The following is a 23,594-nucleotide window of genomic DNA, read 5'->3' as shown; positions in this document are numbered from 1 at the left end:
TGTTCTAAGACAAGGAGATTGACAGGGGAAGATGGGCAAATATATACAGAATATTAGTAATATAAAAAGAAAAAAAAAAAAAAAGGCAAAGCCAGAGGATTGTCTGACTCTCCAGTTCCAGGGGACCCAAAGCCTTTGCCTGGCCTCCAAGGGCACCTGCACAGGTGTGGTACACATACATGTAACATTCATACACATAAAAAGAAAGGAAGGAACTGAAAAGCCAGGTGTAATGGTGCCTGTAAACATAGCATTCAGAAGGCAGAGGCAGGAGGATCTTTATATCATCATGAGTTTAAAGACAGCCTGGGCAACATTAAAAAAAGCATTAAACCATCAAATTACTGTATCCCTTCATTCAACTTCATTTTTGTTACAAACAATTCCTCATTTCAGGACACTGTAGTGATGAAAGGGAAGTTAGGGCAAAAGCCCCAACTACAAATGGCCATAAGTCCCAACTAAAAAGATTTTGTGGCCAAGATAGTCTCTGTTGTTTAAGGAGTACTTTTGTTCTTTTTACAAATTATTCCTCAAGGAAGCCTATTATTCCTGAAGTTCAAAATAACTGAAGGGAAGAAAGATCCAGGAGATTCATAAGGGGGAAAAAAGGAAACAATAAACAAAAATCCAGTAAAAAACAAAATGGAGCTACCTAGGTCAATGATTAGCACTGCCTTCAGTAACATGTTTTAAGGTTTTTATTGCTTTTGAGACAGAGCTTTGGTCATATTGCCTCTTATCTGTCCTTGAATCTTGCTATGTGGCCAGAGGTGACCTGAAGCTCCTTACTTTCCTGCCTCTGCTTCCCAAGGGCTGAGATTACAAGCATGTATCACTTTGACAGCCTAACATTTTTTTTTTTTTTTGAGACAGGTTTTCTCTGTGGCTTTGGAGGCTGTCCTGGAACTAGCTCTTGTAGACCAGGTTGGCCTCCCAAGTGCTGGGATTAAAGGCATAGATTTTTTTTTTCAAGACAGGGTTTCTCTGTAGCTTTGGAGGCTGTCCTGGAACTCACTTTGTAGACCAGGCTGGTCTCGAACTCACAGAGATCCGCCTGCCTCTGCCTCCCGAGTGCTGGGATTAAAGGCTTGCGCCACCAACGCCCGGCAGGCATAGATCTTTTAAAGGGCCCTTTTGTATACTTTCCCTTGGGTTTCAAATGAGTTTGAAAGTCTCAAAATGTTGCATTCCAGCGTGATCAAGGTAACAAAAGTTCTAAAATTAATGACCTTGGAAAACCTACTTATATAGACAGGAAGACAGAAGGGAGAGAAAATACAAAAAGGATAAAGTTTTGCATTTTAACTTTTAAAATATAGTTTTGGCTCCAAACGGCCAAAGTTCTCGGAAGGTTTAGGGGAGGGGAGCAGGGAATAATACTTGGTTACTTCCTCCAAAATAGCTGAAGAAGGGAGGAGGACAGGAGAACAAGGGCAAAAGGGAGGCCACTTGTTCAGGCTGAACAGGAAGAAACTGACTGCTGAGTTAGTGATGTTGGACTTGTAACCCTCCTGGCAAAAGTGGTCACTTTCTAGACTAGACTGGCCTCAAACTCACAGAGATCTGCCTGCCTCTGCCTCTCTAGGATTAAAGGCTGTGCCTCCATTGGCAGACTTCAATAAGGACTGTTTTTTGGTTTTGGTTTTTTTGAGACAGGGTTTCTCTGTGGCTTTTGGAGACTGTCCTGGAACTAGCTCTTGTAGACCAGGCTGGTCTCGAACTCACAAAGATCTGCCTGCCTCTGCCTCTCTGGCATGCGTCACCAATGCCCAACTTCATTAAGAATTGTTAAGGGTGGCTGAGCAATCTCTCCCTCTAAAAGGCTGAGTCATCCATCTCTCCAGCTAGGGCCAGTTGTTCTTATGAAGCAATATAAATTATTTGTGTTTGAGCATCTGAGGATCAGGCCTAGGAGACATCCCCCCCCTTTAATGTTATTTATTTATTTATTGAGATAAGGTTTCCTGTAACCCAAGTTGCCCAGGTGCCATTACATCCAGCTAGACCAACCTTTGAGAATTTTCCCAGTGGTGAACCTGAATGAATTGAATGCCCAAGACTATTTTTGGTCCTACTGAAGTACATCAACCCTGGGGTGGATGGACAGCTTGTTTGTTTGCAAAGGACCTGAGACACAACACAAACACTCAAAGATGGGCTAGTCCCTGTGACTTGTCAACATGAGTGTTACTCTGATGCCACCTACAGGCCAGAATGTCCAGTTGGACAGGTATACTGAACTCAAAGGAATACTCCCTCCCAAATTGAAATTTGGTCACAGATTGGATCAGGGGGACGAGTCACTTCCCAGAGAAGTGAAAACCTAGTCACCTATAAGCCTCTGGGATCAGAAATTCTGGCCAGGAGGAGAGCAGCAGGCACAAATGCCAAAGGAGAAAGAGGGATGACAGGCAGAAGGGGCAGAGATACACAAGGCATGTCCGTTTACTTTGGAAGAGCTGCTGCAGTTAAGTAACATACATTGAGAGTGAGGGGAGTCCTGGGTGGAAGAAAAGTAACTGCAAAGTAACTTCTTTAACTGTTGTTACTTAAGAAGTTCCCACTAAGAAGTTGTTTGAAATGGGAGGCAAGGCTTTTGGCAGACTCATCTTTGATTCCTGTTGGGACACAGAACATTGCATGACTTTCCTGGAGTGCCTAAGTCTATTTCTCATCATCACAGATAGAGAAGACAATGATGGACCAAAGAAACATCCATCTAGCTCTAGCTAGTTAGCCAATGAGCTTATTAGAGCAATTGCAGAAGCAGTTGCATATTACCAAAAGCACAGTCAGCATGGGTGACAATGTGTCATTACTGAATGCATTGCTGAAGTCCTGTACAAGTCTCCTCTCCCCCAACAACTGTTTACCACTTATACAACCTCATAGAGAGGCCCTGTGAATCTAATTAGCTTCCTGCTAGTTTCACGAGCCTTCCTCCAGTTTAGACTGGAGGGGAGAAATAGCTATACAATAGTGAACTTACCATAAATGCTAAAAATATTAAATATCAAAGAGCCCCACCTACTGAGGTGTTTAATAAATGTTTCCAAACAAGTTTGTTTGTTTGTTTTCATTTTTTTTAAGGCAGGGTCTCATGTAGTCCAGGCTGTATGTCTCTGTGCCATGTCTGGTGCCCAGGGAAGCCAGAAGAGGATGTGGAATCCTCAGGAATTGGAGTTGCAGACAGTTGTGGGCCACTGTGTGTGTGCTGGAAATCAACCTTGGCTCCTCTGGAAGAGCAGCCACTGCTCTTCACCGCTGAGTCATCATCTTCCAGCTCCTAGCCCCACCTCCCACTTTTTTTTTTACAGAGGGTTGATGTGATGGTTAATCTTGATTATCAACTTGAGAGGATTTAGAATCAGTTTGGAGACAAACTCCTGGTCTTCAAGGACATTTACAGATATGTGTAGGGGTGGGAAAACTCATCATGAGCCAGGGCCCTAGACTGAATATAAAGTGGAGACAGGGGGACACCAGCATACATTTTTCTCTGCTTCTTGGCTGTGGTTGCAAGGTGACCAGATACTTCATGCTCTTGTCATATCTGCTGTCAAACTTGATTTCTGATAAACTGAACCCTCAAAGTTAAACTGAACCCTCAAAGTTAAACCAAAATAAACTCTTCAGTAACTGGCTTTTGTCAGCTATTTTGTCTTAGTAACAGGAAAACTATTATAGCTGATAGTAGAATTCAGGGTACAGCACTTGATTAGCATGTGCAAAGCTCTAGGTCATCGTTTCTCAACCGGTAGGTCACAACCCCTTTAGGTTGAACGACTCTTTCACAGAGGTCGCCCAAGACCATCAGAAAACACAGATATTCACATTACAATTCATAACAGTTATGATGTAGCAATGAGGTAATTTTATGGTTGGGGGACCAACACAACACGAGGAACTGTATTAAAGGGTCTCAGTTTTAGGAAGGTTGAGAACCAATTCCCAGTACTGAAAAAATGAAAGAGAAAAAAAAAAAATACTGGGCCGGCGTTAGTGGCACTCGGGAGGCAGAGGCGGATGGATCTCTGTGAGTTTGAGATCGGCCTGGTCTACAAGAGCTAGTTCCGGGACAGCCTCCAACGCCACAGAGACACCCTGCCTCGAAAACCCAAAAAAAGAAAGAAAAAGGAAAAAAAAAAAAAAAGAACCTGGAATTGACCCCATAGGAGGTCGTAGGGGTTCCGCCCACAGCAGGGCGTGGTCGTTGAGCCCCGCGCATGGCAGGTTTTTGGCTGTGTCGCTTGTGGATGACGTAGCAGCGCGCCAAGATTCTTGGAATTTTGCGTGGACGGCATTACGTGAGTATAATTGGCGCGTGCTTCCCTGGTTTCGCTCCTTGGTGTAGCTCATTTGGTCATAAACTCCAGGCTCCGGCTGTTTCCCGATCATGCCAGGCTGGGTCCTCCTGCCCGCGGGCTTGAGATAGCTCATCCGTCCGCTGGAGCGCGTGTTCTACAGACACGCGGTGTAGGTGGACAGGATTGACATAGCCTCCCCTCGTGGTCCCATTCATCACAAAATGCGTCGGTCAGGATACTAGCCGTTGGGAATATAGCCCCGAAATAAAACCATGTCCCGTTATTTCTGGAGTTTGTATTTCGCTGGGCATGATAGGCGGGAATCTTAAAAAAAAAATAACTTCAGAAGGCTGGAGATGTAGCTCATAGAATGCTTATCTAGCATGGGGTCCTGGGTTCGATGCCCACTCGGTTTATGAAAACCGAGTGTCGTGAAGAGCATCTGAAATTATAGCAATCGAGAGGTCTTTGTGAGTAGAAAGATTAGAAATTCAGGATCATCCTAAGTTACACAGCGAATTAGAGGTCAGCCTGGCTAGAGACCCCGTTGTTGTTGCCATTGTTTGTTTGCTTTAAAAAAAAATAATTTCAGAAAAAAATAACAAGAAAAAAAAGAATTTCAGGAAGACTGAGTGGGAGGGGGCAACTGAGGTTTGGTGGGGATAAAAATGTTCATTCATTTAATAACTTGTTCGTTTAGTTTTGCTTTTTTGAGACAGGGCCTCTGTTTGTTTGTTTATTTAATTATTTTCGAGATAGGGTTTTTCTGTGTAGCCTTGGCTGTCCTGGAACTCACTCTGTAGACCAGGCTGGCCTCAAACTCACAGAGATCAGCCTGCCTCTGCCTCCCAAGTGCTGGGACTAAAAGCTTGTGCCGATGCCACCACCACCAGCAATGCCCGGCATGACAGGGTTTCTTTATACAGCCTTGGGTGGCTTGGAACTATATAAACCCTGGAACTCATAGATTTACCCTCACCATCTTAGAACTCATGATCTTTATGCTAGCTTATGGCAGATAGGATGTGGTTGTGTAGCAGTGGGAATCAGACTGCTTGAGAATGCAGTGCAACTGGTTTGGTGATACATACTTGTAATCCCAGCATTTGAAGGCAGTGGCAAGAGGATTGTGAGTTCCAGACCAGCCTTGGGCTGTATAATAACCTGACTTTTATAAAACAAACAACAGCAACAAAGAAACGGAAACCTTTATCAGTTCAGATGAGTGATGATGGTGACTTGGACTGGTGAGGTAATAGTCATGAAAAGGCCAGAGATTTAAGATATATTTGGAAGTAGATTTGTTGGTGAATTGAGTAATAGAGAAGCTGAGGGGAAGGAGCAATTAAGGTTGGCTTCGTTTTTGCTTTTTGTAACTCTGAGGATTGAACCTCAGGCCTTGCACGTGCCAGGCAAGTGCTTTATCACTGAATCCCATGCCTGTGTATTCAGTTGAGCAGCTGTTTGGATATAGTCGTCATGGGGAAGACTAAAGGGACAGCAAATCTTCCTGACTGGGGGCTCCAGGGGTACTACAATGACTGCCCAGCTTCCAGCTCCCTTCCCATGAGCTCAATAAACTATTCCTCTTGGAAAAAAGAGAAGGGGGAAGAAGAAAGAGGAGTGTTATAACCTAGGCTGGTCTCAAACTCACTGTAGCTGAGGATAACTTTGAGCTCAGCAGGACCCTCTTGCCCCCACATCCCATGTGCAGGGATTACAGGTGTATGCCACTTTGCCCAGTTTACATGGTCCTGGCAATCACCACCCAGGGCTTCATTCGTGCTAAATAAACATTTTATTGAGCTAAATCCTCAGCACCATTTGGCTGTACTTATATATAAATGTAACGGAATTTAAATGTACCAATATGGAGTTTTAGAGTCACTGTTGGGAAAAGTTATAGACTGTTTTGGTAAATATTAGTTTGGGGGCTGAAGAGAGGGTTCAGTGGTCAAGAGCACTGATCGCTTTTCCGTAGAGCACAGGTTTAATTCCCAGGACCCACATGGCAGCTCACAACTATCCAAAACTCCAGCTCCAGGGGATCCAAAGCCCTCTTCTGGTCCTTAGGGGTACCAATTACTCACACGGTACACAGACACACGCCAGCAAATGCCATAGACATAAAATAACAAATATTAGTTTGGATGCCATCAAATTGGCAGTTTTAGTTGAAAACAGTTGAGTGGTGGCAGTTTCATTGGTTCGTTCCACTTGGTAGTCTTTAGAGCACAGAACTGGAAGCCACTTACCTCACAAAAAGAAAAACACAGAACTGTGGCCACCTAATATTTAGAAGTTGCACAAAAGAATAGGAGTCAACACAGGTAAGTTAGAACCATCAACCAGAAGGTGAAAGAGGTTCAGGAGAATATTGGTGTCATTGAAGCCATGAGAGGAGAGTGTTTGAAGTAGAGAATGAATGAGTTTCATGCTGCTGAAAGGGTTTCTAAAAACAGCTAAGTGATCTGGTTAGCAGCACCACAATACTGGTTCAACAGGGTAGTAAAAGAATTTTGTTTTGTTTTAAAGACTTTTGCCCCCATTTTATTTTATTTATTTATTTTTGGTTTTTTCAAGACAGGGTTTCTCTGTAATGTTTTGAAACCTGTCCTGGAACTCACTCTGTAGACTAGGCTGGCCTCAAACTCACAGAGATCTGCCTGCCTCTGCCTCACAAGTGCTGGGATTAAAGGAATGTGCCACCACCGCCCGGCTGTCCCGTTTTATGATGCTAGGGATCAGGCCTATCACTTCTGCACTAAGTTTTAGTCTGTTTCCTGAACTCCCCAAATATACTGTTGAAGTCAGAGGACAGTCTGTGAAAGCTAGCCAGCTTCTTTGTGGGTTCTGGGGATCGAACTCAGATCACCAGGTTTGGTGGCAAATGGAATAGTTACTTTGTTTTCATTTTTTTAAAGATAAGAGTCCTACTATGTAGCCTCGGCTGGCCTGGAATTCATTGTATTCACCAAGTTGGCCCTGAATTCACAGAGGTCCACCTGCCTCTGCCTCTTGAGTGCTGGGATTAAAGGTGTGTGCCACCATACCCAGAAACATTCAGTTTTGAATGAGTTGAGTTTGAGTCATCCAAATGGAGATGGGAAGTAGTAAATTTCTTTACTTCCTGACTCCCCTGAAAGAGGCAGTGTACATCTGTGAGCCCTGCGTGTGTTCTGATAGTTGAATGAATGGTACAAATTAGAAGCTCTGAGCTCCAAGGAATATTCTTAAAACCTTTCTTTTCTTTTTTTTTTTTTTTTTTTTTATTCGAGACAGGGTTCCTCTGTATTGTTTGGAGGCTGTCCTGGAACTGGCTCTGTAGACCAGACTGGCCTGGAACTCACAGAGATCCGCCTGCCTCTGCCTCCCAAGTGCTGGGAGTAAAGGCGTGCGCCACCAACGCCCAGCCTTAAAACCGTTCTGGTGCCCAAGGATGTGTCTATATGCCTCTCCTCTACACTACTAATGTCCTGTTATGTATGTGTGGTGAGATTGAGCCCAAGGCTAAAAACATGCTATACTGCTGAGCCATCCCTTCCCAGCCTAGAAAGCCTACATTTTGCAGGATTAGTAAAAAAATCTCCAGGCCTACCCTTTTCTGGCTACTTACTTTCCTGAATTCCCCTGTAATGTCCATCTTCTCTATCTCCAGTGTCTAGACTGTCCATGAGACTTGAAATCAACTACTGTTATTTTTTTTTTTTTTAGGAACCTAATTCATCTGTGGAAGGCCATCTGCAGAGATGGCCTCCGTCCTTCACTTTTACGTCCGTCCCTCTGGCCACGAGGGGGCAGCCTCTGGATGTGCTGTACGGAAACTACAGGAGAAACTGCCAAAGCTTCAGACTGTGGAGACTGAGCTGTGTTACAATGTGCGCTGGGCAGGTTAGGCCCAGATGTTGGGTTTAAATTTTGTTTTGTTGTTTGGTGGGTTGTTTGAGTCAGAGTATCATGTAACCCAGACTGGTCTTTAACTCCCTCTTTGACTAAGCATTGGGGTAACCAGCTGACTCATCTTATCCAGTGTCAGGTGTTCGATTTTTGTTGTTGTTGTTTTAATTTTTTATTGCATTTTGTTTTTATTTTGATTATATGTGTATGTGTGTATTTGTTTGTGTGAATGCATACATGAGTGCACGAGTCCAGATCCCCTGGAACTGGAGAGAAATGGACTTCTGACACGAGTGCTGGCAATTAAACCTGGGTCTTCTGTGAGAGCAGATTGTGAAACTAACCCTGAGCCATTTCTCTGGCCTCCTGTTTGACTTACTGTGTGTGTGTGTGTGTGTGTGTGTGTGTGTGTGTGTGTGTGTGTGTGTGTGTGTATACGTACACGTGTGCTGAAACATGAGGCAGTGAGAGGACTCTTCCTTCCTCCATTGTGGGACTCGGCTGCGGGTATGCTGCCTGCATTGGAGTTTTGCCTGCTTGTATGTCCGTGTACCACTTGGATCCCTTGGAACTGGAAGGTGATTGTAAGCCATCGTGTGGGTGCTGATAATCCAACCCAGGTCCTCTGGAAGAGTAGTCCGTCCTTTTAACTGCTGAGTCCATCTCAGCCCCTAGGTAGTGGATTCTGGGTTGTTTGTTTCTAATTAATTAATTTGAGGTAGATGTCTCTGTGTAGTCCTGGTTGTCTTGGAGCTTGAAATGTAGACCAAGCTGGCCTAGAACTCACTGAGAGCTCCCTGCCTCTGTCTTCCAAGTGCTAGAACTAAAGGCATGGGTCACCATGCTCAGCTCTAGGTGTTGGTTTCCTTTTTTTTTTTTTTTTTTTTGGTTTTTGGTTTTTGGAGGCTGTCCTGGAAGTAGCTCTTGTAGACCAGGCTGGCCTCGAACTCACAGAGATCCTCCTGCCTCTGCCTCCCGAGTGCTGGGACTAAAGGTGTGTACCACCACCACCCGGCCAGTGTTGGTTTCTTAAAGGGGCGATCTGGTACATGAGGCAGTGTCTGAGGTGCCCTTGTCCTGTCTGCAGCGGAGACCCTTCCAGGGGCTGAGGAGATGAGGAAGTTGAAGTGGCTGTTTGGCTGCCCACTGCTGCAGGATGACGTTGCTCAGGAGTCCTGGCTTGTTCCTGGCTGCAATGACTTGTTGCTGGAGGTGGGACCCAGGTACGCATTGGGTTTCTTCCTGGGGCAGCTTGGTCCCACATTCCAAGTCACATCTCCCTTTCACATTCATTGTCCACCCTTCACTTCCATCACCCGCCTTTCCCTTGTAGTCTTTGGAGATTTCCCTTTGCTCCACCCTTCTGTCTGCCTAGTGAAAATGCATATATTTTCACTGTGTGGACAAATGTCTTGAAAACTGAACTAGCTCCCAAATCTTCTTTAGAATAAGCTGCTTACAGTCTGAGAGGTTGAACAGTGGTTTCTCTCCATTCCCATTTGTTAGGGATTGACAATAGGTTAGTGTGTGCTGAGTAAGCACTGTACTATTCAACAGTTTTGAAAGATGATTTTGCTAAGTTTCCCATACTGGCCTTGTGTATGAGTGTGTGCACCTGAGTGAAAGTGCCCATGGGGGCTAGAGGCATCAGATTCCCCTACCTGGGTAGTTTTGAAGATCAGGGCACTCTCTTAACCACTAAGCCATCTATCTCTCCAGCCTCTGATTAACTTCTTTTTTTTTTTTTTTTTTGCCGGGGAGGGGTGTTGTTTTTTGTTTCTCAAGACAGGATTTTTCTGTGTAACAGCTCTGGCTGTTCTAGACATAGCTCTGTAGACCAGGCTGATTACCTTTTGAAAGCAGGTTTTCTTGGCATCTAGTGTGAGACAGGAGGGCAGTGGTAAAGAGGTAATAGTGGTGTGTTGGGTAGACACCCTTCCCAAATGGTGCGTGTTAGGGCCCTCAAACTATAACCACCTGACTCTTTCCTCAGGCTGAATTTCTCTACTCCAGCATCCAGCAACATTGTTTCTGTGTGCCAGGCTGCTGGGCTGAGAGCTGTGGATCGGGTGGAGACCACCCGGCGCTACCGGCTTTCGGTGAGGTGTGGGCATTGTGGTGGGAAATCAAGAGGAGCTAGTACACCAGAGATTAGATCCTAAACTCTAGCAAAGTCTGCTTGGGAGGTTGTTTGCCGCTTGAAGGGTAAATGGGCCAGCTTAGCTTTCCAGACTGATTTGTGCATCCTGGCACGGATTCATGCCCAGAGGGGCAATTTTTCATTTTGTTCTTTTTCTTTTAGTCTGAGTAAAGGTGCTCTGTGGGCTCAGTGGTAGGGCATTTACCTAGTTGATACAAACCCTGGCCTTGATATCTACATTAGGATGGGAAAATGGTACTGTATGGTAGTGATGGGTGAATAACTTGAAGGTCCAGCAATGCGTCCTTTCTCAGCTCTTCGACTCTAGCTGCTGTCTTCTGTCTCTTCCCACTAGTTTGCCGACCACCCTACGCCTGAGGTGAAGGCCATTTCTCTGGCTGCTTTGCATGACCGGATGACAGAGCAGCACTACCCTGACCCCATCCAGAGCTTCTCCCCTCAGAGCATCCCAGCCCCACTCAGTGGCTCCATCGACGTATTAGCTGAGGGTCGGCTGGCCCTGGAAAAGGCCAACCAGGAGCTAGGTGAGCAGGTGTTCGTGGGAGATGAGGGGAAGGGCCTGGTATAGTTGAGCAAGACTACTGATACGTGGAATATGGTGGCTGAGGCGTGCTGTCAGCTGCTCTAGGGTTTCTCTCCTAGGTCTGGCCCTCGACTCCTGGGACCTGGATTTCTACACTAAGCGCTTTCAAGAACTGCAGCGGAACCCCAGTACAGTGGAGGCCTTTGACTTGGCTCAGTCCAATAGGTGAGGAGGAATGCCATTCTCTGCTGTATTAGTCCTTGGAGGTTGGAAGAGAATACCACAAGAATGCATCTTCTGGGGTCTGGAGAGATGTCTCAGCAGTTAAGAGCACCGGCTGTTCTTCCAGAGGTCCTAAGTTCAATTTCCAGCAACCACATGGTAGCTTATAACCATCTGTAATGAGAACTGGTGTCCTCTTCTGGTGTGCAGGCAGACATGCAGACAGAACACTGTATGCATAATAAATAAATCTTTAAAAAAAGAATGCATCTTCTGGGCTGTCACTGCATCTTTTGAGGGTCTGCCCTCCTTAACCTCCTAAGAGTCTACTTTTTTTTTTTTCTAAGACAGGGTTTCTCTGTAGCTTTGAAGCCTGTCCTGGCACTCGCTCTGTAGACCAGGCTGACCTCAAACTCAGAGATCCGTGTGCACCACCATCGCCCAGCCTAGGAGTCTGCTTTTAAGTGTTGGTTTTTATCTTACTTTGGTTCTCAATAAGCCACAGTGGCAGAATACATAATGATTTTTCTGGGATGAACTTTGACATCTAAGTATGACTTGGCTGTGACTGCTATTGAATGCTATTGAGAAGACTGCAGCACTGAGGAGTGACCCATGCTTTTGTACCTTCCCCTCCTGTCACTCCTGCAGTGAGCACAGCCGACATTGGTTTTTCAAGGGCCAGCTCCATGTGGACGGGAAGAAGCTAGTACATTCCCTGTTTGAATCCATCATGAGCACTCAGGCATGCTCAAACCCTAACAATGTCCTCAAGTTCTGTGACAACAGCAGGTTGGCTATGCCCTGGGCTGATGGGGTATTGGGTTGGAGACAAGGGAAGTCTTGGACCCTGGTTAGATTGGCGTGGCTATGTCCATAGTGCAATCCAGGGGAAGGAAGTCCGGTTCTTACAGCCTGAGGACCCTACACAACCAAGCTGCTTCCGGCAACAACAGGGGCTTAGACATGTTGTCTTCACAGCAGAGACTCATAACTTCCCCACGGGTGAGTTGGGTCCCAGTGTAAATAGGTAAATTTAGAGTAGGAGGGTACAGAGGTCCCAGGCCTTGAGGATAAGCCTAAGTTCTTATTTCCATGGAGAGCTTTAGGGGTGGGGGGGGGTGAGTGGGTGGTGGGTAGGTGTGCGCCAGCACATATGGTTTAGGGGTGGTTTTTTTGTTTGTTTTTTTTGAGACTGAGTTTCTCTGCCTAACCTTAGCTGTCCTGGAACTCACTCTGTAAACCAGGCTGACCTTGAACTTGCAGAGATCCACCTGCTTCTGCTTGCAGAGTGCTGGGATTAAAGGTGTGTACCACCACCACCCAGCTAAGGATGGGTTTTATCCCTGTCACCCATATCTCCTTTGCTTTCTCCTTGCAGGAGTGGCTCCCTTCAGTGGTGCAACTACAGGTACAGGTGGCCGCATCAGAGACGTCCAGTGCACGGGTCGTGGGGCCCATGTGGTAGCTGGCACTGCTGGCTATTGCTTTGGAAACCTGCACATCCCAGGTTCTTCTTTTTCTTCAATTACCGCCTTCCCTTTATCCTGGCAGGCACCAACACTTACATCTTAGGTCCAGTGGTCATCTGGGTTCGAGGAAGAGCTTCACAGTAGTCAGTTTTTACCGACCATGAGTGTGAGCAGTGTGAATTGGGAGATTTGGAGATTGCCAGGTTGACTTTGGAGACTTATAATTTTCTTTTGAAACTGGCATTCACTTAGTTAGAAAACATGAGATCAGTTATTTTATGATCAGTACTTGCCCACTAAATCCAGTTTCTTAAAGAATCTTAAGAGACTGAGGGGCTGTTGTGTAACAGAATTTCTCCTGGGAAGAAGTAACAAGCACATGTACTCACCCCACAAGAGACCAAAGTGCAGATTCTACTGTAGCCCAACGTGGTGAACCAATGGATTTTATTGGAATGATTTATGAGTATGGGTCAAGAGTTACAGGAGTAGATATGACTCAAAACAGCTGCATTACCAAGGCCCACCCCAGCATGGGTGACAAAAGCTGGGAAACCTGGGGCACACTGCACAGCCTATAGGCAGCTCAGCAGGTTGGAGTGTCTTCCTTTCCAGGTGGCTCTGGCCTAAGCCTCTTCCAGGCAGCTGGTCTGGCCTCAGAGTATTTGCAGTTTAGCTCAGTCTCAGCTTTTATTGCTTACCGTGGCTGGTCAGTTTCAGGGACTTTCTGAAGGCTATTTTGAGGATTTTTATTATATATATTATATATATCGCTACACACATCATTTTATAAAATGATAAAAATCTTATTATAAAAAGGAGGGGGGTGGGCGTTGGTGGCGCACGCCTTTAATCCCAGCACTCAGGAGGCAGAGGCAGGTGGATCTCTGAGTTTGAGGCCAGCCTGGTCTGCAGAGTGAGTTCTAGGACAGCCAGGGCTACCAGAAAAACCCTGTTTTGAAAAGTAAGAACAACAAAGAAATGACTATAGCGATAGCTTAGTAGTTAGACGTACCTTACGCTGTGCAAAGCACCAATGGTGGTAACCAGCAGCTGTCTATAACCTTATCTTTCCATCTCAGGTTATAATCTGCCCTGGGAGGATCCAAGCTTCCAGTATCCTGGGAACTTTGCCAGACCTTTAGAAGTTGCTATTGAGGCCAGTAATGGAGCATCTGACTATGGCAACAAGTTTGGAGAACCTGTGCTGGCTGGTGAGCCTTGGGTGTATAAGAAAGAATAACACACTCCAAAGGGGCTTGTGGGTGTGGTGTGACCCGGGGGCAGTGGTGTTGCAAATACTAAATACTGTGGGACTTAACTTCTTTTCACGTCCACACTAGGATTTGCCCGATCTTTGGGTCTGCAGCTTCCAGGTGGTCAGCGGCGTGAGTGGATCAAACCCATCATGTTTAGTGGGGGCATTGGGTCCATGGAAGCCAAGCATGTGGGCAAAGAACCCCCAGAGCCAGGTAAGAGCCACCACCCTTCTCTGCACCTAACCAGCTTCCTCCCAGCATAGGACAGCCACAGGGCGGGAACTGTGAAGACATACCGGGGTGGTTTCTGCTTTCCTGGCTCCTGTCTTCTCCCTCCAACAGGTTGTCAGGGCAGTTGGGTGGGCACTCTCAATCTTTGTGGTCTTTATCTCTTCCAAGCATACTTGTGTATTGCAAGGGCCCTCATTCCTACCGCTGTGTTGTCTTTGAAGCCAGCGTTTGTATTTAGTACTGCTTTATGCTCAGTACTTTTATCTGTTGGCTCCGTTCAATAGAGCAAACATTTATTGAGTGCCCATCAGTTGTGTGCTGGGCACTATGTTTAGGCTGTGATTAAAGTCAAAGTCCCAGACCAGTTGGATGGCTCAGTGGGTAAAGACATTTGCCAAAAAAGTCTAATGACTTGAGTTCAGTCTCTGAAACTCATGAAGGAAGAAAACTGACAACTGAAAGCTATCCTCTGACCTCCACTAGATATCATAGTACTCTGGTGTCTGCATGCTTAAGACACACACACACACACACACACACACACACACACACACACACACACACACACACACAGGAATTAAGAAAAAAGAAAGGGTTGGAGAGATGGCTCAGAGTTTAAGAACACTTGTGCTCAATTCCCAGCATCCCATGGTGGTTCACAACCATCTGTAATTCCTGTTCCAGGGGATCTGACCTCTGTGGGCACCAGGCACAAACATGATGCGCATACATACTTGCAGGCAAGTAGGTAGGTAGGTAGGTAGACAGATAGATAGATAGTATTTGTATAAAACCTTGTATGTTTCCTGTATTTGCTAAAACAAATAATTCAGTGTTTACTTTTGTATGTAGATGATTTTGTGCCTGTGAATAAAACTATAGTCTAAATTCCCTGACGTGTATTTCCTATTAGAGAATGAGTGTGTTGGTAATTTTTTAAAAAAAAACTATTTTTGCTTTATGCATATGACTGTTTTGCCTGAGTGTGCTTATAAATGTGCTGAGTGTACAGTGTCCACCAAGGCCAGAAGAGAGTATCAGATCTCTGGAACTAGAGTGAGAAGCAGTTGTGCGTTGTCCTGTATGTGTTGAGAACTGAATCCAGGTCTCCTGCAAGAGTAGCTGGTGCTCTGAAGCACTGAGCCATCTCTCTAACTCTGCGTCTCTAACTTTTACAATTGTCACATTGTCCTGCATAGGTTGTATGGTTGCTCTCCCTTCTGCCTAGTGGATTGTGTAGTCCTGTTCCCCTCACATCAGTGTCTTCTGTACTCATATTGCCTGACTTTGATAACTTCCTTCCTTGCAGGCATGGCGGTAGTAAAGGTTGGGGGTCCCGTGTACAGGATTGGAGTTGGAGGTGGAGCTGCCTCATCTGTGCAGGTACGTGAGAATGGTTAAGGAGGCCAGCTTTGTCACTAGGCCCCTCGTGGGGTGTGTTGGCGGAGCTTCCGAGCCTCTCTGAGCCCAGCTATGCCCTGTGCTTCCTCAGGTTCAGGGAGACAACACCAGTGACCTGGACTTCGGGGCTGTGCAACGGGGAGACCCAGAAATGGAGCAGAAGATGAATCGTATAATCCGGGCTTGTGTGGAAGCCCCGGGAGGAAACCCCATCTGCAGCCTCCATGACCAGGGTGCTGGTGGCAATGGTGAGGAAGCGGTCAAGAGTCTGGGTCTACTTGGTTCTGTCAGATTTGGGTTAGGGAGAAGCATGGAGGATTTGCAGCCAACCTGGAAGCTCTACAGCACCTTCTCCATGCCCTCTGCATGCCGGCCGGGCTCGGGAGTGGAGAGGGGAGGGGTAGAACATGCAGCTGCCATGAGAGGTAGATAGTAAGTGTATAGCAACAGCTCTTCCGGGACATACAGAATGAAGTGCCACTCTGGAGACCAGAAACTTGCTTTGTTCTTCTGGGGTTGACTATGACCAGTTGCCACCTCTTCCTGCCATTTTCTCACCAGGCAATGTCCTAAAGGAGCTGAGTGACCCAGCAGGAGCCATCATTTATACCAGCCGCTTCCAGGTGCATAGTCTCATCCCTGAAGCCTGACTATCTCTAACCCATTCCTGGCCAGACTGTGAGGCAAGGCAATGCCCACTGACCCTTTTTTTCTTCCCTGCCATGTCTGTACAGCTGGGTGACCCAACCTTGAATGCACTGGAAATCTGGGGGGCTGAGTACCAGGAGTCAAATGCACTGTTGCTGAGGCCCTCTGACCAGGACTTCCTGAATCGTGTCAGTGCTCGGGAACGCTGCCCAGTTTGTTTTGTGGGCACAATTACTGGAGACAAGAGAGTGAGTTGACCCCAATGATCAGGAGCAGGCACTATAGGCAGGTCTGAGCTGCTTGGGCACATGGGCTCAGGGAGAAACATTAAGGGAACAAAATAAAATTGAATGGAAAGTGGGCATAGAAGAGAAGGAGTTGGGAACAGAGTATGGGGTGGGGAAAGAGGAGGAACTGAGGAAGCCAGACAGCATGGGAACATCTTTCCCTGCTCTCTAGGCACATTCCATGCTGGTGTTCAAGGACTCATTTTCTGTGGGGTCTGTTCCTGGGGTCCACAGATCACGCTAGTGGATGATCGTGAGTGTCCTGTGGGGAAAAGTGGCCAGGGAGATGTCTCCCAGACACCTCCTCCAACCCCTGTGGACCTGGAGCTTGACTGGGTTCTGGGAAAGATGCCTCAGAAGGTATGTGTGTTTTCCTGTGCCCTTCCTATTACGTTAGTTTTCCTTTGCCTGTGTCTGTCACCTGTGTGCCCAGCCCTTCCTAGGTGCTTATATTGGGCCTCTCTCCCATTACAGGAGTTCTTCCTCCAGAGGGAACCCCCTTTGCTGCAGCCTCTAGTCTTGCCCCCGGAGCTGAGTATACGCCAGGCTCTAGATCGTGTCCTAAGGCTGCCTGCTGTGGCCAGCAAACGCTACCTCACCAACAAGGTCCTTCTTGCACCACACTTGGCCTTCTGGATTGTTCCCTGTCATGCTCCCTGCCCCCACCCCAGCCCCGGGGTTTCCTAGGCTCTGGGAATGAGGGGTTGGGGGCCCTGGAGTCTTCTGTGTGCTCTTGCTTGTAGCTCAGGGCATAGCCAGCCCTCTTTGACCCTTGCCTTCTTTCCAATTGCGTCTGGTTCCATAGGTGGATCGCTCTGTGAGTGGCCTTGTGGCCCAGCAGCAGTGTGTCGGGCCCTTGCAAACTCCTCTGGCTGATGTGGCTGTTGTGGCACTGAGCCACCAGGAGCTCGTGGGGGCCGCCACAGCCTTGGGAGAGCAGCCAGTCAAGAGCCTGCTGGATTCCAAGGTTGCCGCCAGGCTAGCTGTGTCTGAAGCCCTCACCAACCTGGTGTTTGCTCTGGTGACTGATCTCCGAGTGAGTCCCCCATGGCTTTTGTCCTGTAGTTGCAGGCCTTTGTATCTGTCAGTCACTCTCCCTCCTTCCCATTGTTTTCTGCCCGTAACCCCCGGCCCTCTGCACCTCTCTCGGTAATGCCATGTCCGCGTTCCTGCCATTCCCAGGATGTGAAGTGCAGTGGGAACTGGATGTGGGCAGCCAAGCTCCCAGGTGAGGGTGCAGCTCTGGCTGATGCCTGTGAGGCTATGGTGACAGTAATGGCGGCACTGGGCGTGGCAGTAGATGGCGGCAAGGATTCCCTCAGCATGGCTGCCCGGGTTGGCACTGAGACGGTGCGGGCTCCTGGTAAGGATGGTGCCCTTGGGAGAGGGACGAGCGTCCTGGGGGCTGGGCCGGTACTTTACTTAGTTTTATTCCTCCCTGCTTGGTAGGGTCGCTCGTCATTTCAGCATATGCTGTCTGCCCAGACATCACAGCCACTGTGACCCCAGACCTCAAGCATCCTGGAGGAAGAGGTATGGCTTTATCTTCTTTAATCTTGGGTATATATTCTAAGCTTGGCCCTTGGTTTAGGGTCTACTTCATGAGTCCTGGTCCTCTGGTCCTCATCTCAACCCTAAGCTGTGCTGTCTTTCTAGTTGATGGTCTCTCTGTGTGCTGGGAATACTCAGGTGGGGATTTCCCCTGGTTTCCTTAGGTCATCTGCTCTATGTGCCTCTGAGTCCTGGGCAGCACCGGCTGGGAGGTACGGCTCTGGCCCAGTGTTTCTCCCAGCTTGGGGAACACCCTCCTGACCTAGACCTTCCTGAGAACCTTGTGCGTGCCTTCCGTATCACCCAGGGCCTGCTGAAAGGTGAGTGGGCCAGACCTGTGGCAGGCGCTCTCCTCCTGAACAGGTGAATGTGGTGTGCCTAGGGTTCAGGCTCCTCTCTCCCTCCTCACACTCACTGGCTCTCCAGATGCTAGGGAACTATAAGGCTTGGCCTGAGATGGCTGAACTTTCCTTCTTCCTCCAGACCGCCGTCTTTGCTCAGGCCATGATGTCAGCGATGGAGGGCTTGTCACCTGCCTGCTGGAGATGGCCTTTGCTGGGAACTGTGGAATAGAGGTGGATGTGCCTGCCCCTGGGATCCATGGTGAGGAGCTTGGGGTCTAGCATAAGGCCTATGCTGCCTTCTTTATTTGTGTAAAGAATGTAGGTGGCCTTGTGTCCCTTTCCTCGTCCCTTAGCTGTCTCCTCCATGCTTTCTTCATGTTCTGAAGTGTGTCCTTCTAAGACCTCTCATAGTTCCTGGTGCAACTCCCATTTGTTCCTACTCCACATCCTGCCCCACCTGAGTAGTGGCAGCATCCTAGTCATCCTGACTCACCCTGTTTCCCTTCCAGCTCTGCCTGTGCTGTTTGCGGAGGAGCCAGGCCTGGTGTTAGAGGTACAGGAGGCAGATGTAGCTGAAGTATTGCTGCGGTACCAGGGTGCTGGCCTACAATGTCTGAAACTGGGCCACACAGGCGAGGCTGGACCCCAAGCCATGGTGAGGAAGCCAAGGAGAGTGTAGTGTTAATGTGAGCCTGTAAGAAAGTACCACTCTGAAACTATCATGGGGCCACACTTTCTCCTGGCCCTTAATCGGTTTCACCTCCCCAGGTCCGAGTGTCAGTGAACGGGACTGTAGTTGTAGAGGAGCCTGTTGGGCAGTTGAGAGCCCTCTGGGAAGAAACAAGTTTCCAGCTGGACCTGCTGCAGGCGGAGCCACGCTGTGTGGAAGAAGAAAAACAGGGCCTAAAGGAGCGTACAGGACCACGCTACTACCTACCGTCCACCTTCCCCATTGCCTCTGTGCCCTGTAAACCAGGTAAGGGAGTGTGCACAGAGGTTTGGCTGCTGGGAACTGCTCTGGGGAAGGTATCTGGGGGTTTGGAGTGGGTAAGTAACCATCTGATCAGAGACACATCTTCCAGGTGGTCCCATCCCGAGAGTCGCCATCTTGCGAGAAGAGGGCAGTAATGGAGACCGAGAGATGGCTGATGCCTTTCACTTGGCTGGGTTTGAGGTGAGCGTAGTGGCTCGCAGAGCTGGAGATCTAGTCTTGGCTGTATGTCCTCTGACAGTTCCCTCCTGTCCTATTAGGTGTGGGATGTGACCATGCAGGATCTATGCTCTGGAGCCATTGGGCTGGACACATTCCGTGGTGTGGCCTTTGTGGGTGGCTTCAGCTATGCAGACGTTCTGGGCTCTGCCAAAGGTCAGTGTGAGCACTGCTGCGTGCTCCATTTCCTGCTGCGTGCTCCATTTCCGTGTTCCTTGAAAAGATGTCTTTGGCTCCTTCTGCCTAGGCTGGGGCTGGCTTGTCAACCCCACAAAGCCAAGCAGAGTGCTCTGGTTCAGGACAGGGGCCAGCAGAAGGACTAAGGACACCCAAAATGAGTCAGTTGGCTTCCCAAGGCTGTACAAGCCTGGAGGGCATATGTCTCATCTGAGCGGTCAGCTGCTCTTCGGCCGCTTCATCAGACTGCCCTGTCCTGTGGGAAGGTGGTTTGCCACAACCACGAGAGAGGCCAAAAGTTCAGGCTTTTTGTGTGTAGAATCTTGTTTTTGTTTTTTGTTTCCAATGTGATAGAGTTTCATGAAGCCAAGGTGCTCAAACTCACAAAGTCATCCTGGAAGCCATTTGCCTACTTTAGCTTTCCAAGTATTGAGTCACCTGTAAATCCAACTGAAATCTTACTATTGAATCTTAGACAACTACATAAAATTTAAAAAAAAATTTTTTTGGGCTTAGCACAAAGAAGACCATGGATCCCTTATCAAGCTATCTGATTGAAGCAGATAAGGCTGTTCCTTCCCTCAGGTTTGTCCCAAGGTCTGTAGAAAGGACCTGATTGCTAGAATGGAAGTCTGTTGTTGCCCCTCATTCCCTGCTTATGCTTTTCTCAAGCTGTTTACATCTCTCTTTGACTTAACTGTTTTTCCTAGGTTGGGCAGCTGCAGTAACCTTTAATCCACAGGCCAGGGAAGAGCTGGGCCGCTTCCGCAGGCGGCCAGACACCTTCAGCCTGGGAGTGTGTAACGGCTGCCAGCTGCTGGCTCTCCTGGGCTGGGTGGGAGGTGACCCCAGTGAAGAGCAGGAGGAGTCCAGCCAGGGCTCCCAACCAACACAGCCAGGCCTCCTGCTCCGCCATAATCTATCTGGGCGGTATGAGTCCCGATGGGCCACCGTGCGCGTGGAGCCCGGGCCAGCCCTGATGCTTCGAGGGATGGAAGGCTCTGTGCTGCCTGTGTGGAGTGCTCACGGAGAAGGTCAGGCTGGGGAAGGCAGGGGCATCGATGAGGGCTGGGGCCAGGCCTGGGCCTGAAGAAGCTTGGCTTTCACTTTCCTTTTTCCTTTACTTCCAGGTTACATGGCGTTTTCATCTCCTGAACTCCAAGCCAAGATCGAGGCCAGGGGCTTGGTTCCTCTGCACTGGGCAGATGATGATGGGAACCCCACAGAGAAGTACCCCTTGAACCCCAATGGATCTCCAGGGGGCATAGCTGGCATCTGCTCCCAAGATGGTCGTCATCTGGCACTCATGCCACACCCTGAGCGGGCTGTGAGGCCTTGGCAGTGGGCTTGGCGACCCTCTCCCTTTGATGCTCTTGCTACCTCCCCGTGGCTGCAGCTCTTCGTTAATGCTTGGAACTGGACACAAGAAGACAGGGTCTGAGGAGGCTGCACGATCACCTGGTACACAGCTCATCCTTGGAGTCTGCTGCTCCTTTCCCCATTGCTTTCAGGAGTATCCCCACCTGATTTCCAGAAGTTTCTTGGACAGACAAGAACCAAATGCTAGAAACATCTTGGCTGCATTGCCCATCTTAGCTTCGTCCCTGCAGGAGCTGCTCTCAGCTCTGAGTTTCACACAAGTCTCCAGCAAGCAGCCTCTGACTCCAGGGACAGCTGGCAGTACAGGGGGTGTTCATCACCATGTTGTCCCTCATTCTCTCGTTTGAGCTCTGAACAGGGTTTTATATCCCCTTTTCATTCTTTGGCTTTGTGAGACAGGCTTTCATTCTGTAGCCCAGGCTGGCCCTGAACTCAAGATTCTTCTCTAGCTTCAGCCTCCCAGATGAGTGCCACTATACTTGGCACTGGTTTGGGGGTCTCGAAAAGACCAACCTCACTGCTCTTGCCTGAAAAGAGCAGGTTTCCTGATTCTTTTTCAGACATGCTCTGCTAGCTGTGAGGAATTGTTGTTTCTGGCCAAGCTTATGGTTGACCAATGCCTGCCTCAGATCACATTCCTGATGATTACTTCTCCTAACTTAGCAGCCACCTTTCTTAGAGTAGACGACACATTCCTTCCTATTGGAGTCCTATCAGCTGTCATTCATTCTAGTCTTGTTACTTGATCGGGAATGGTGCCAAGCACTGGTACTGCCCCAATGGAGTTTATATTGGTAATAGGATTTAAATAATGGCCAAGCTATTTATGAATCCTCATAAAAATTAAGAAAGGTACTTGAGAGGCATTTTCCAGTTAACAAAGGAAAGTTTAATGATAAACTGCCTATGATTGCTTACAACTTAAAAGGGGCAGTAAGGGGCTTTGCCCAGTGAGCTACACCTGCTTCTGATGGTCCTGTGGTCATGGGTCACATTTCCTGTCTTGCTGACAGCCATCTCTCAACATTCCTTGCTTCCTTCCCACAACAAATGTATTCAGGAGTCACTTGTATGCTCGAGTCATGTGGTCTCCTATGAAGTTCTACATAATGATTAAAGGAGTTTTTCTATAAAAACACATTTTGGATTTCTTTCTCTTTTTTCTTTTTTTTTTTTTTTTTTTGGTTTTACGAGACAGGGTTTCTCTGTATTGTTTTGGAGGCTATCGTTCAGCCCAGCCTCGAACTCACAGAGTTCTGCCTGCCTCTGCCTCCCGAGTGCTGGGATTAAAGGCGTGCGCCACCACCGCCCGGCGATTTCTTTCTCTTTTTAAAATTTTATGTGCATTGGTGTTTTGCCTGCATGTATGTCTGTGTGAGAATGTTGGATCCCCTGGAAAATGAGTTAGAAATAGTCATGTGCTGCCATGTGGGTGCTGGGTCCTCTGGAAGAGCGCTCTTAACCACTGAGCCAATCTCTCCAGTCCTGTGTCTTAGTGTCAGGGTTTGGGGGAGGCAGAGAAAGCACGCCTTTAATCCCAGCACTTGGGAGGTAGAGGCAGGCAGATCTCTGTGAGTTCGAGACCAACGTGGTCTACAAGAGCTAGTTTCAGGACAGCCTCCAAAGCCACAGAGAAAACCTGTCTCAAAAAACCAAAAAAAAAAAAGTAGTACCCTGAGAAGCTACTTGTAGTAAAGTGTTAAATTGCAGGTTGTGGGTACAGCTTAGTGCTAGAGCTCTTGCCTAGCATGTGTGAGTTCCCTGATTTGATTTCCCTGCACCACAAAAAGGAAGGGGTGTGAGATAGGTCGGGTTTATTTTTACTTGTTGCTTTGCAAAAATACCTTTTCTGAGCAGAGTGGTTCTAAGGATTTTGTTTGTAATTTTGAGCCCTTATGTAGTCATGGCTGGTCTTGAAATCATGTAACTGAGAGTAATCTTTAAATCCTGGTCTTCTACCAAATGCTGGCATCTGACATTCTAAGTATCATTTTGGACATGTGAGCATTCCCCTCTGATGTTTATGAGAATAACTGTTTTGCCAGCCATGGTGATGCATGCCTTTAATCTCAGCACTGGGGAGGAAGAGGCAGGCAAATCTCTTGAGTTCAAGGCCAGACTGGTATCTAGAGTTCCAGGACAGGCTCCAAAGCTACACAGAGAAACCATGTCTTGAAAAACCAAAAGTGAATGTGTATGTGTGTGCACATATATATTTATATTTAAACCTCAAATGATTTAAAGCGGTGGTTCCCAACCTTCCTAACGCTGCAGCCCTTTAATACAGTTTCTTATATTGTGGTGACCCCAACCTTGAAATTATTTTCATTGCTGCTTCATAACTGTAATTTTGCTACTGTTTCAAATATCTGTTTTTTGATGATGGGGTGCCCCCTATGAAATGGTCATTTGACCCCCATACGTTGAGAACCACTGGCTTATAGTTGAGTTTAATCCTGGAACCCACATGATAGAAAGGAAGAACCAACTCTCCAAAGCTATCTGATGAGTCACATGTAAG

The 23,594-nt window shown here is 47.7% G+C and overlaps 1 protein-coding gene across 1 annotated transcript; it reads left to right on the top strand.

Annotated features, from left to right (window-relative positions):
• The first annotated feature begins 4,210 nt into the window (after positions 1-4,210).
• Pfas (phosphoribosylformylglycinamidine synthase) lies at positions 4,211-22,211 on the top strand. The gene is made up of 28 exons (XM_005067843.4): positions 4,211-4,310; positions 8,025-8,201; positions 9,295-9,430; positions 10,201-10,306; positions 10,703-10,892; positions 11,011-11,116; positions 11,765-11,905; positions 11,994-12,118; positions 12,495-12,623; positions 13,668-13,799; positions 13,929-14,057; positions 15,385-15,458; positions 15,568-15,724; positions 16,038-16,099; positions 16,211-16,372; positions 16,646-16,771; positions 16,886-17,017; positions 17,217-17,447; positions 17,594-17,774; positions 17,861-17,944; positions 18,127-18,282; positions 18,446-18,565; positions 18,816-18,961; positions 19,075-19,282; positions 19,389-19,480; positions 19,558-19,672; positions 20,404-20,727; positions 20,824-22,211. Exons 2-28 carry the CDS (start codon positions 8,060-8,062, stop codon positions 21,132-21,134), a joined length of 4,017 nt encoding a protein of 1,338 aa, XP_005067900.1. The 5' UTR covers positions 4,211-4,310; positions 8,025-8,059; the 3' UTR covers positions 21,135-22,211.
• The last annotated feature ends 1,383 nt before the right edge of the window (positions 22,212-23,594 follow it).

The sequence above is a fragment of the Mesocricetus auratus genome, unplaced genomic scaffold (assembly GCF_017639785.1).
Source record: "Mesocricetus auratus isolate SY011 unplaced genomic scaffold, BCM_Maur_2.0 Super-Scaffold_100007, whole genome shotgun sequence".
Lineage (NCBI taxonomy): Eukaryota > Metazoa > Chordata > Mammalia > Rodentia > Cricetidae > Mesocricetus > Mesocricetus auratus.
The sequence above is the reverse complement of the archived record's forward strand: the minus strand, read 5'-3'. Positions and strand labels throughout refer to the sequence as shown.

Excerpts from the sequence above, each read along its gene's own strand:
- Pfas (XM_005067843.4), top strand. The coding sequence starts at position 8,060 with ATGGCCTCCGTCCTTCACTTTTACGTCCGTCCCTCTGGCCACGAGGGG. Across the intron at positions 15,725-16,037 it reads CCAGGGTGCTGGTGGCAATG|GCAATGTCCTAAAGGAGCTG; the intron begins GTGAGGAAGCGG and ends TTTTCTCACCAG. Across the intron at positions 16,100-16,210 it reads TTTATACCAGCCGCTTCCAG|CTGGGTGACCCAACCTTGAA; the intron begins GTGCATAGTCTC and ends ATGTCTGTACAG.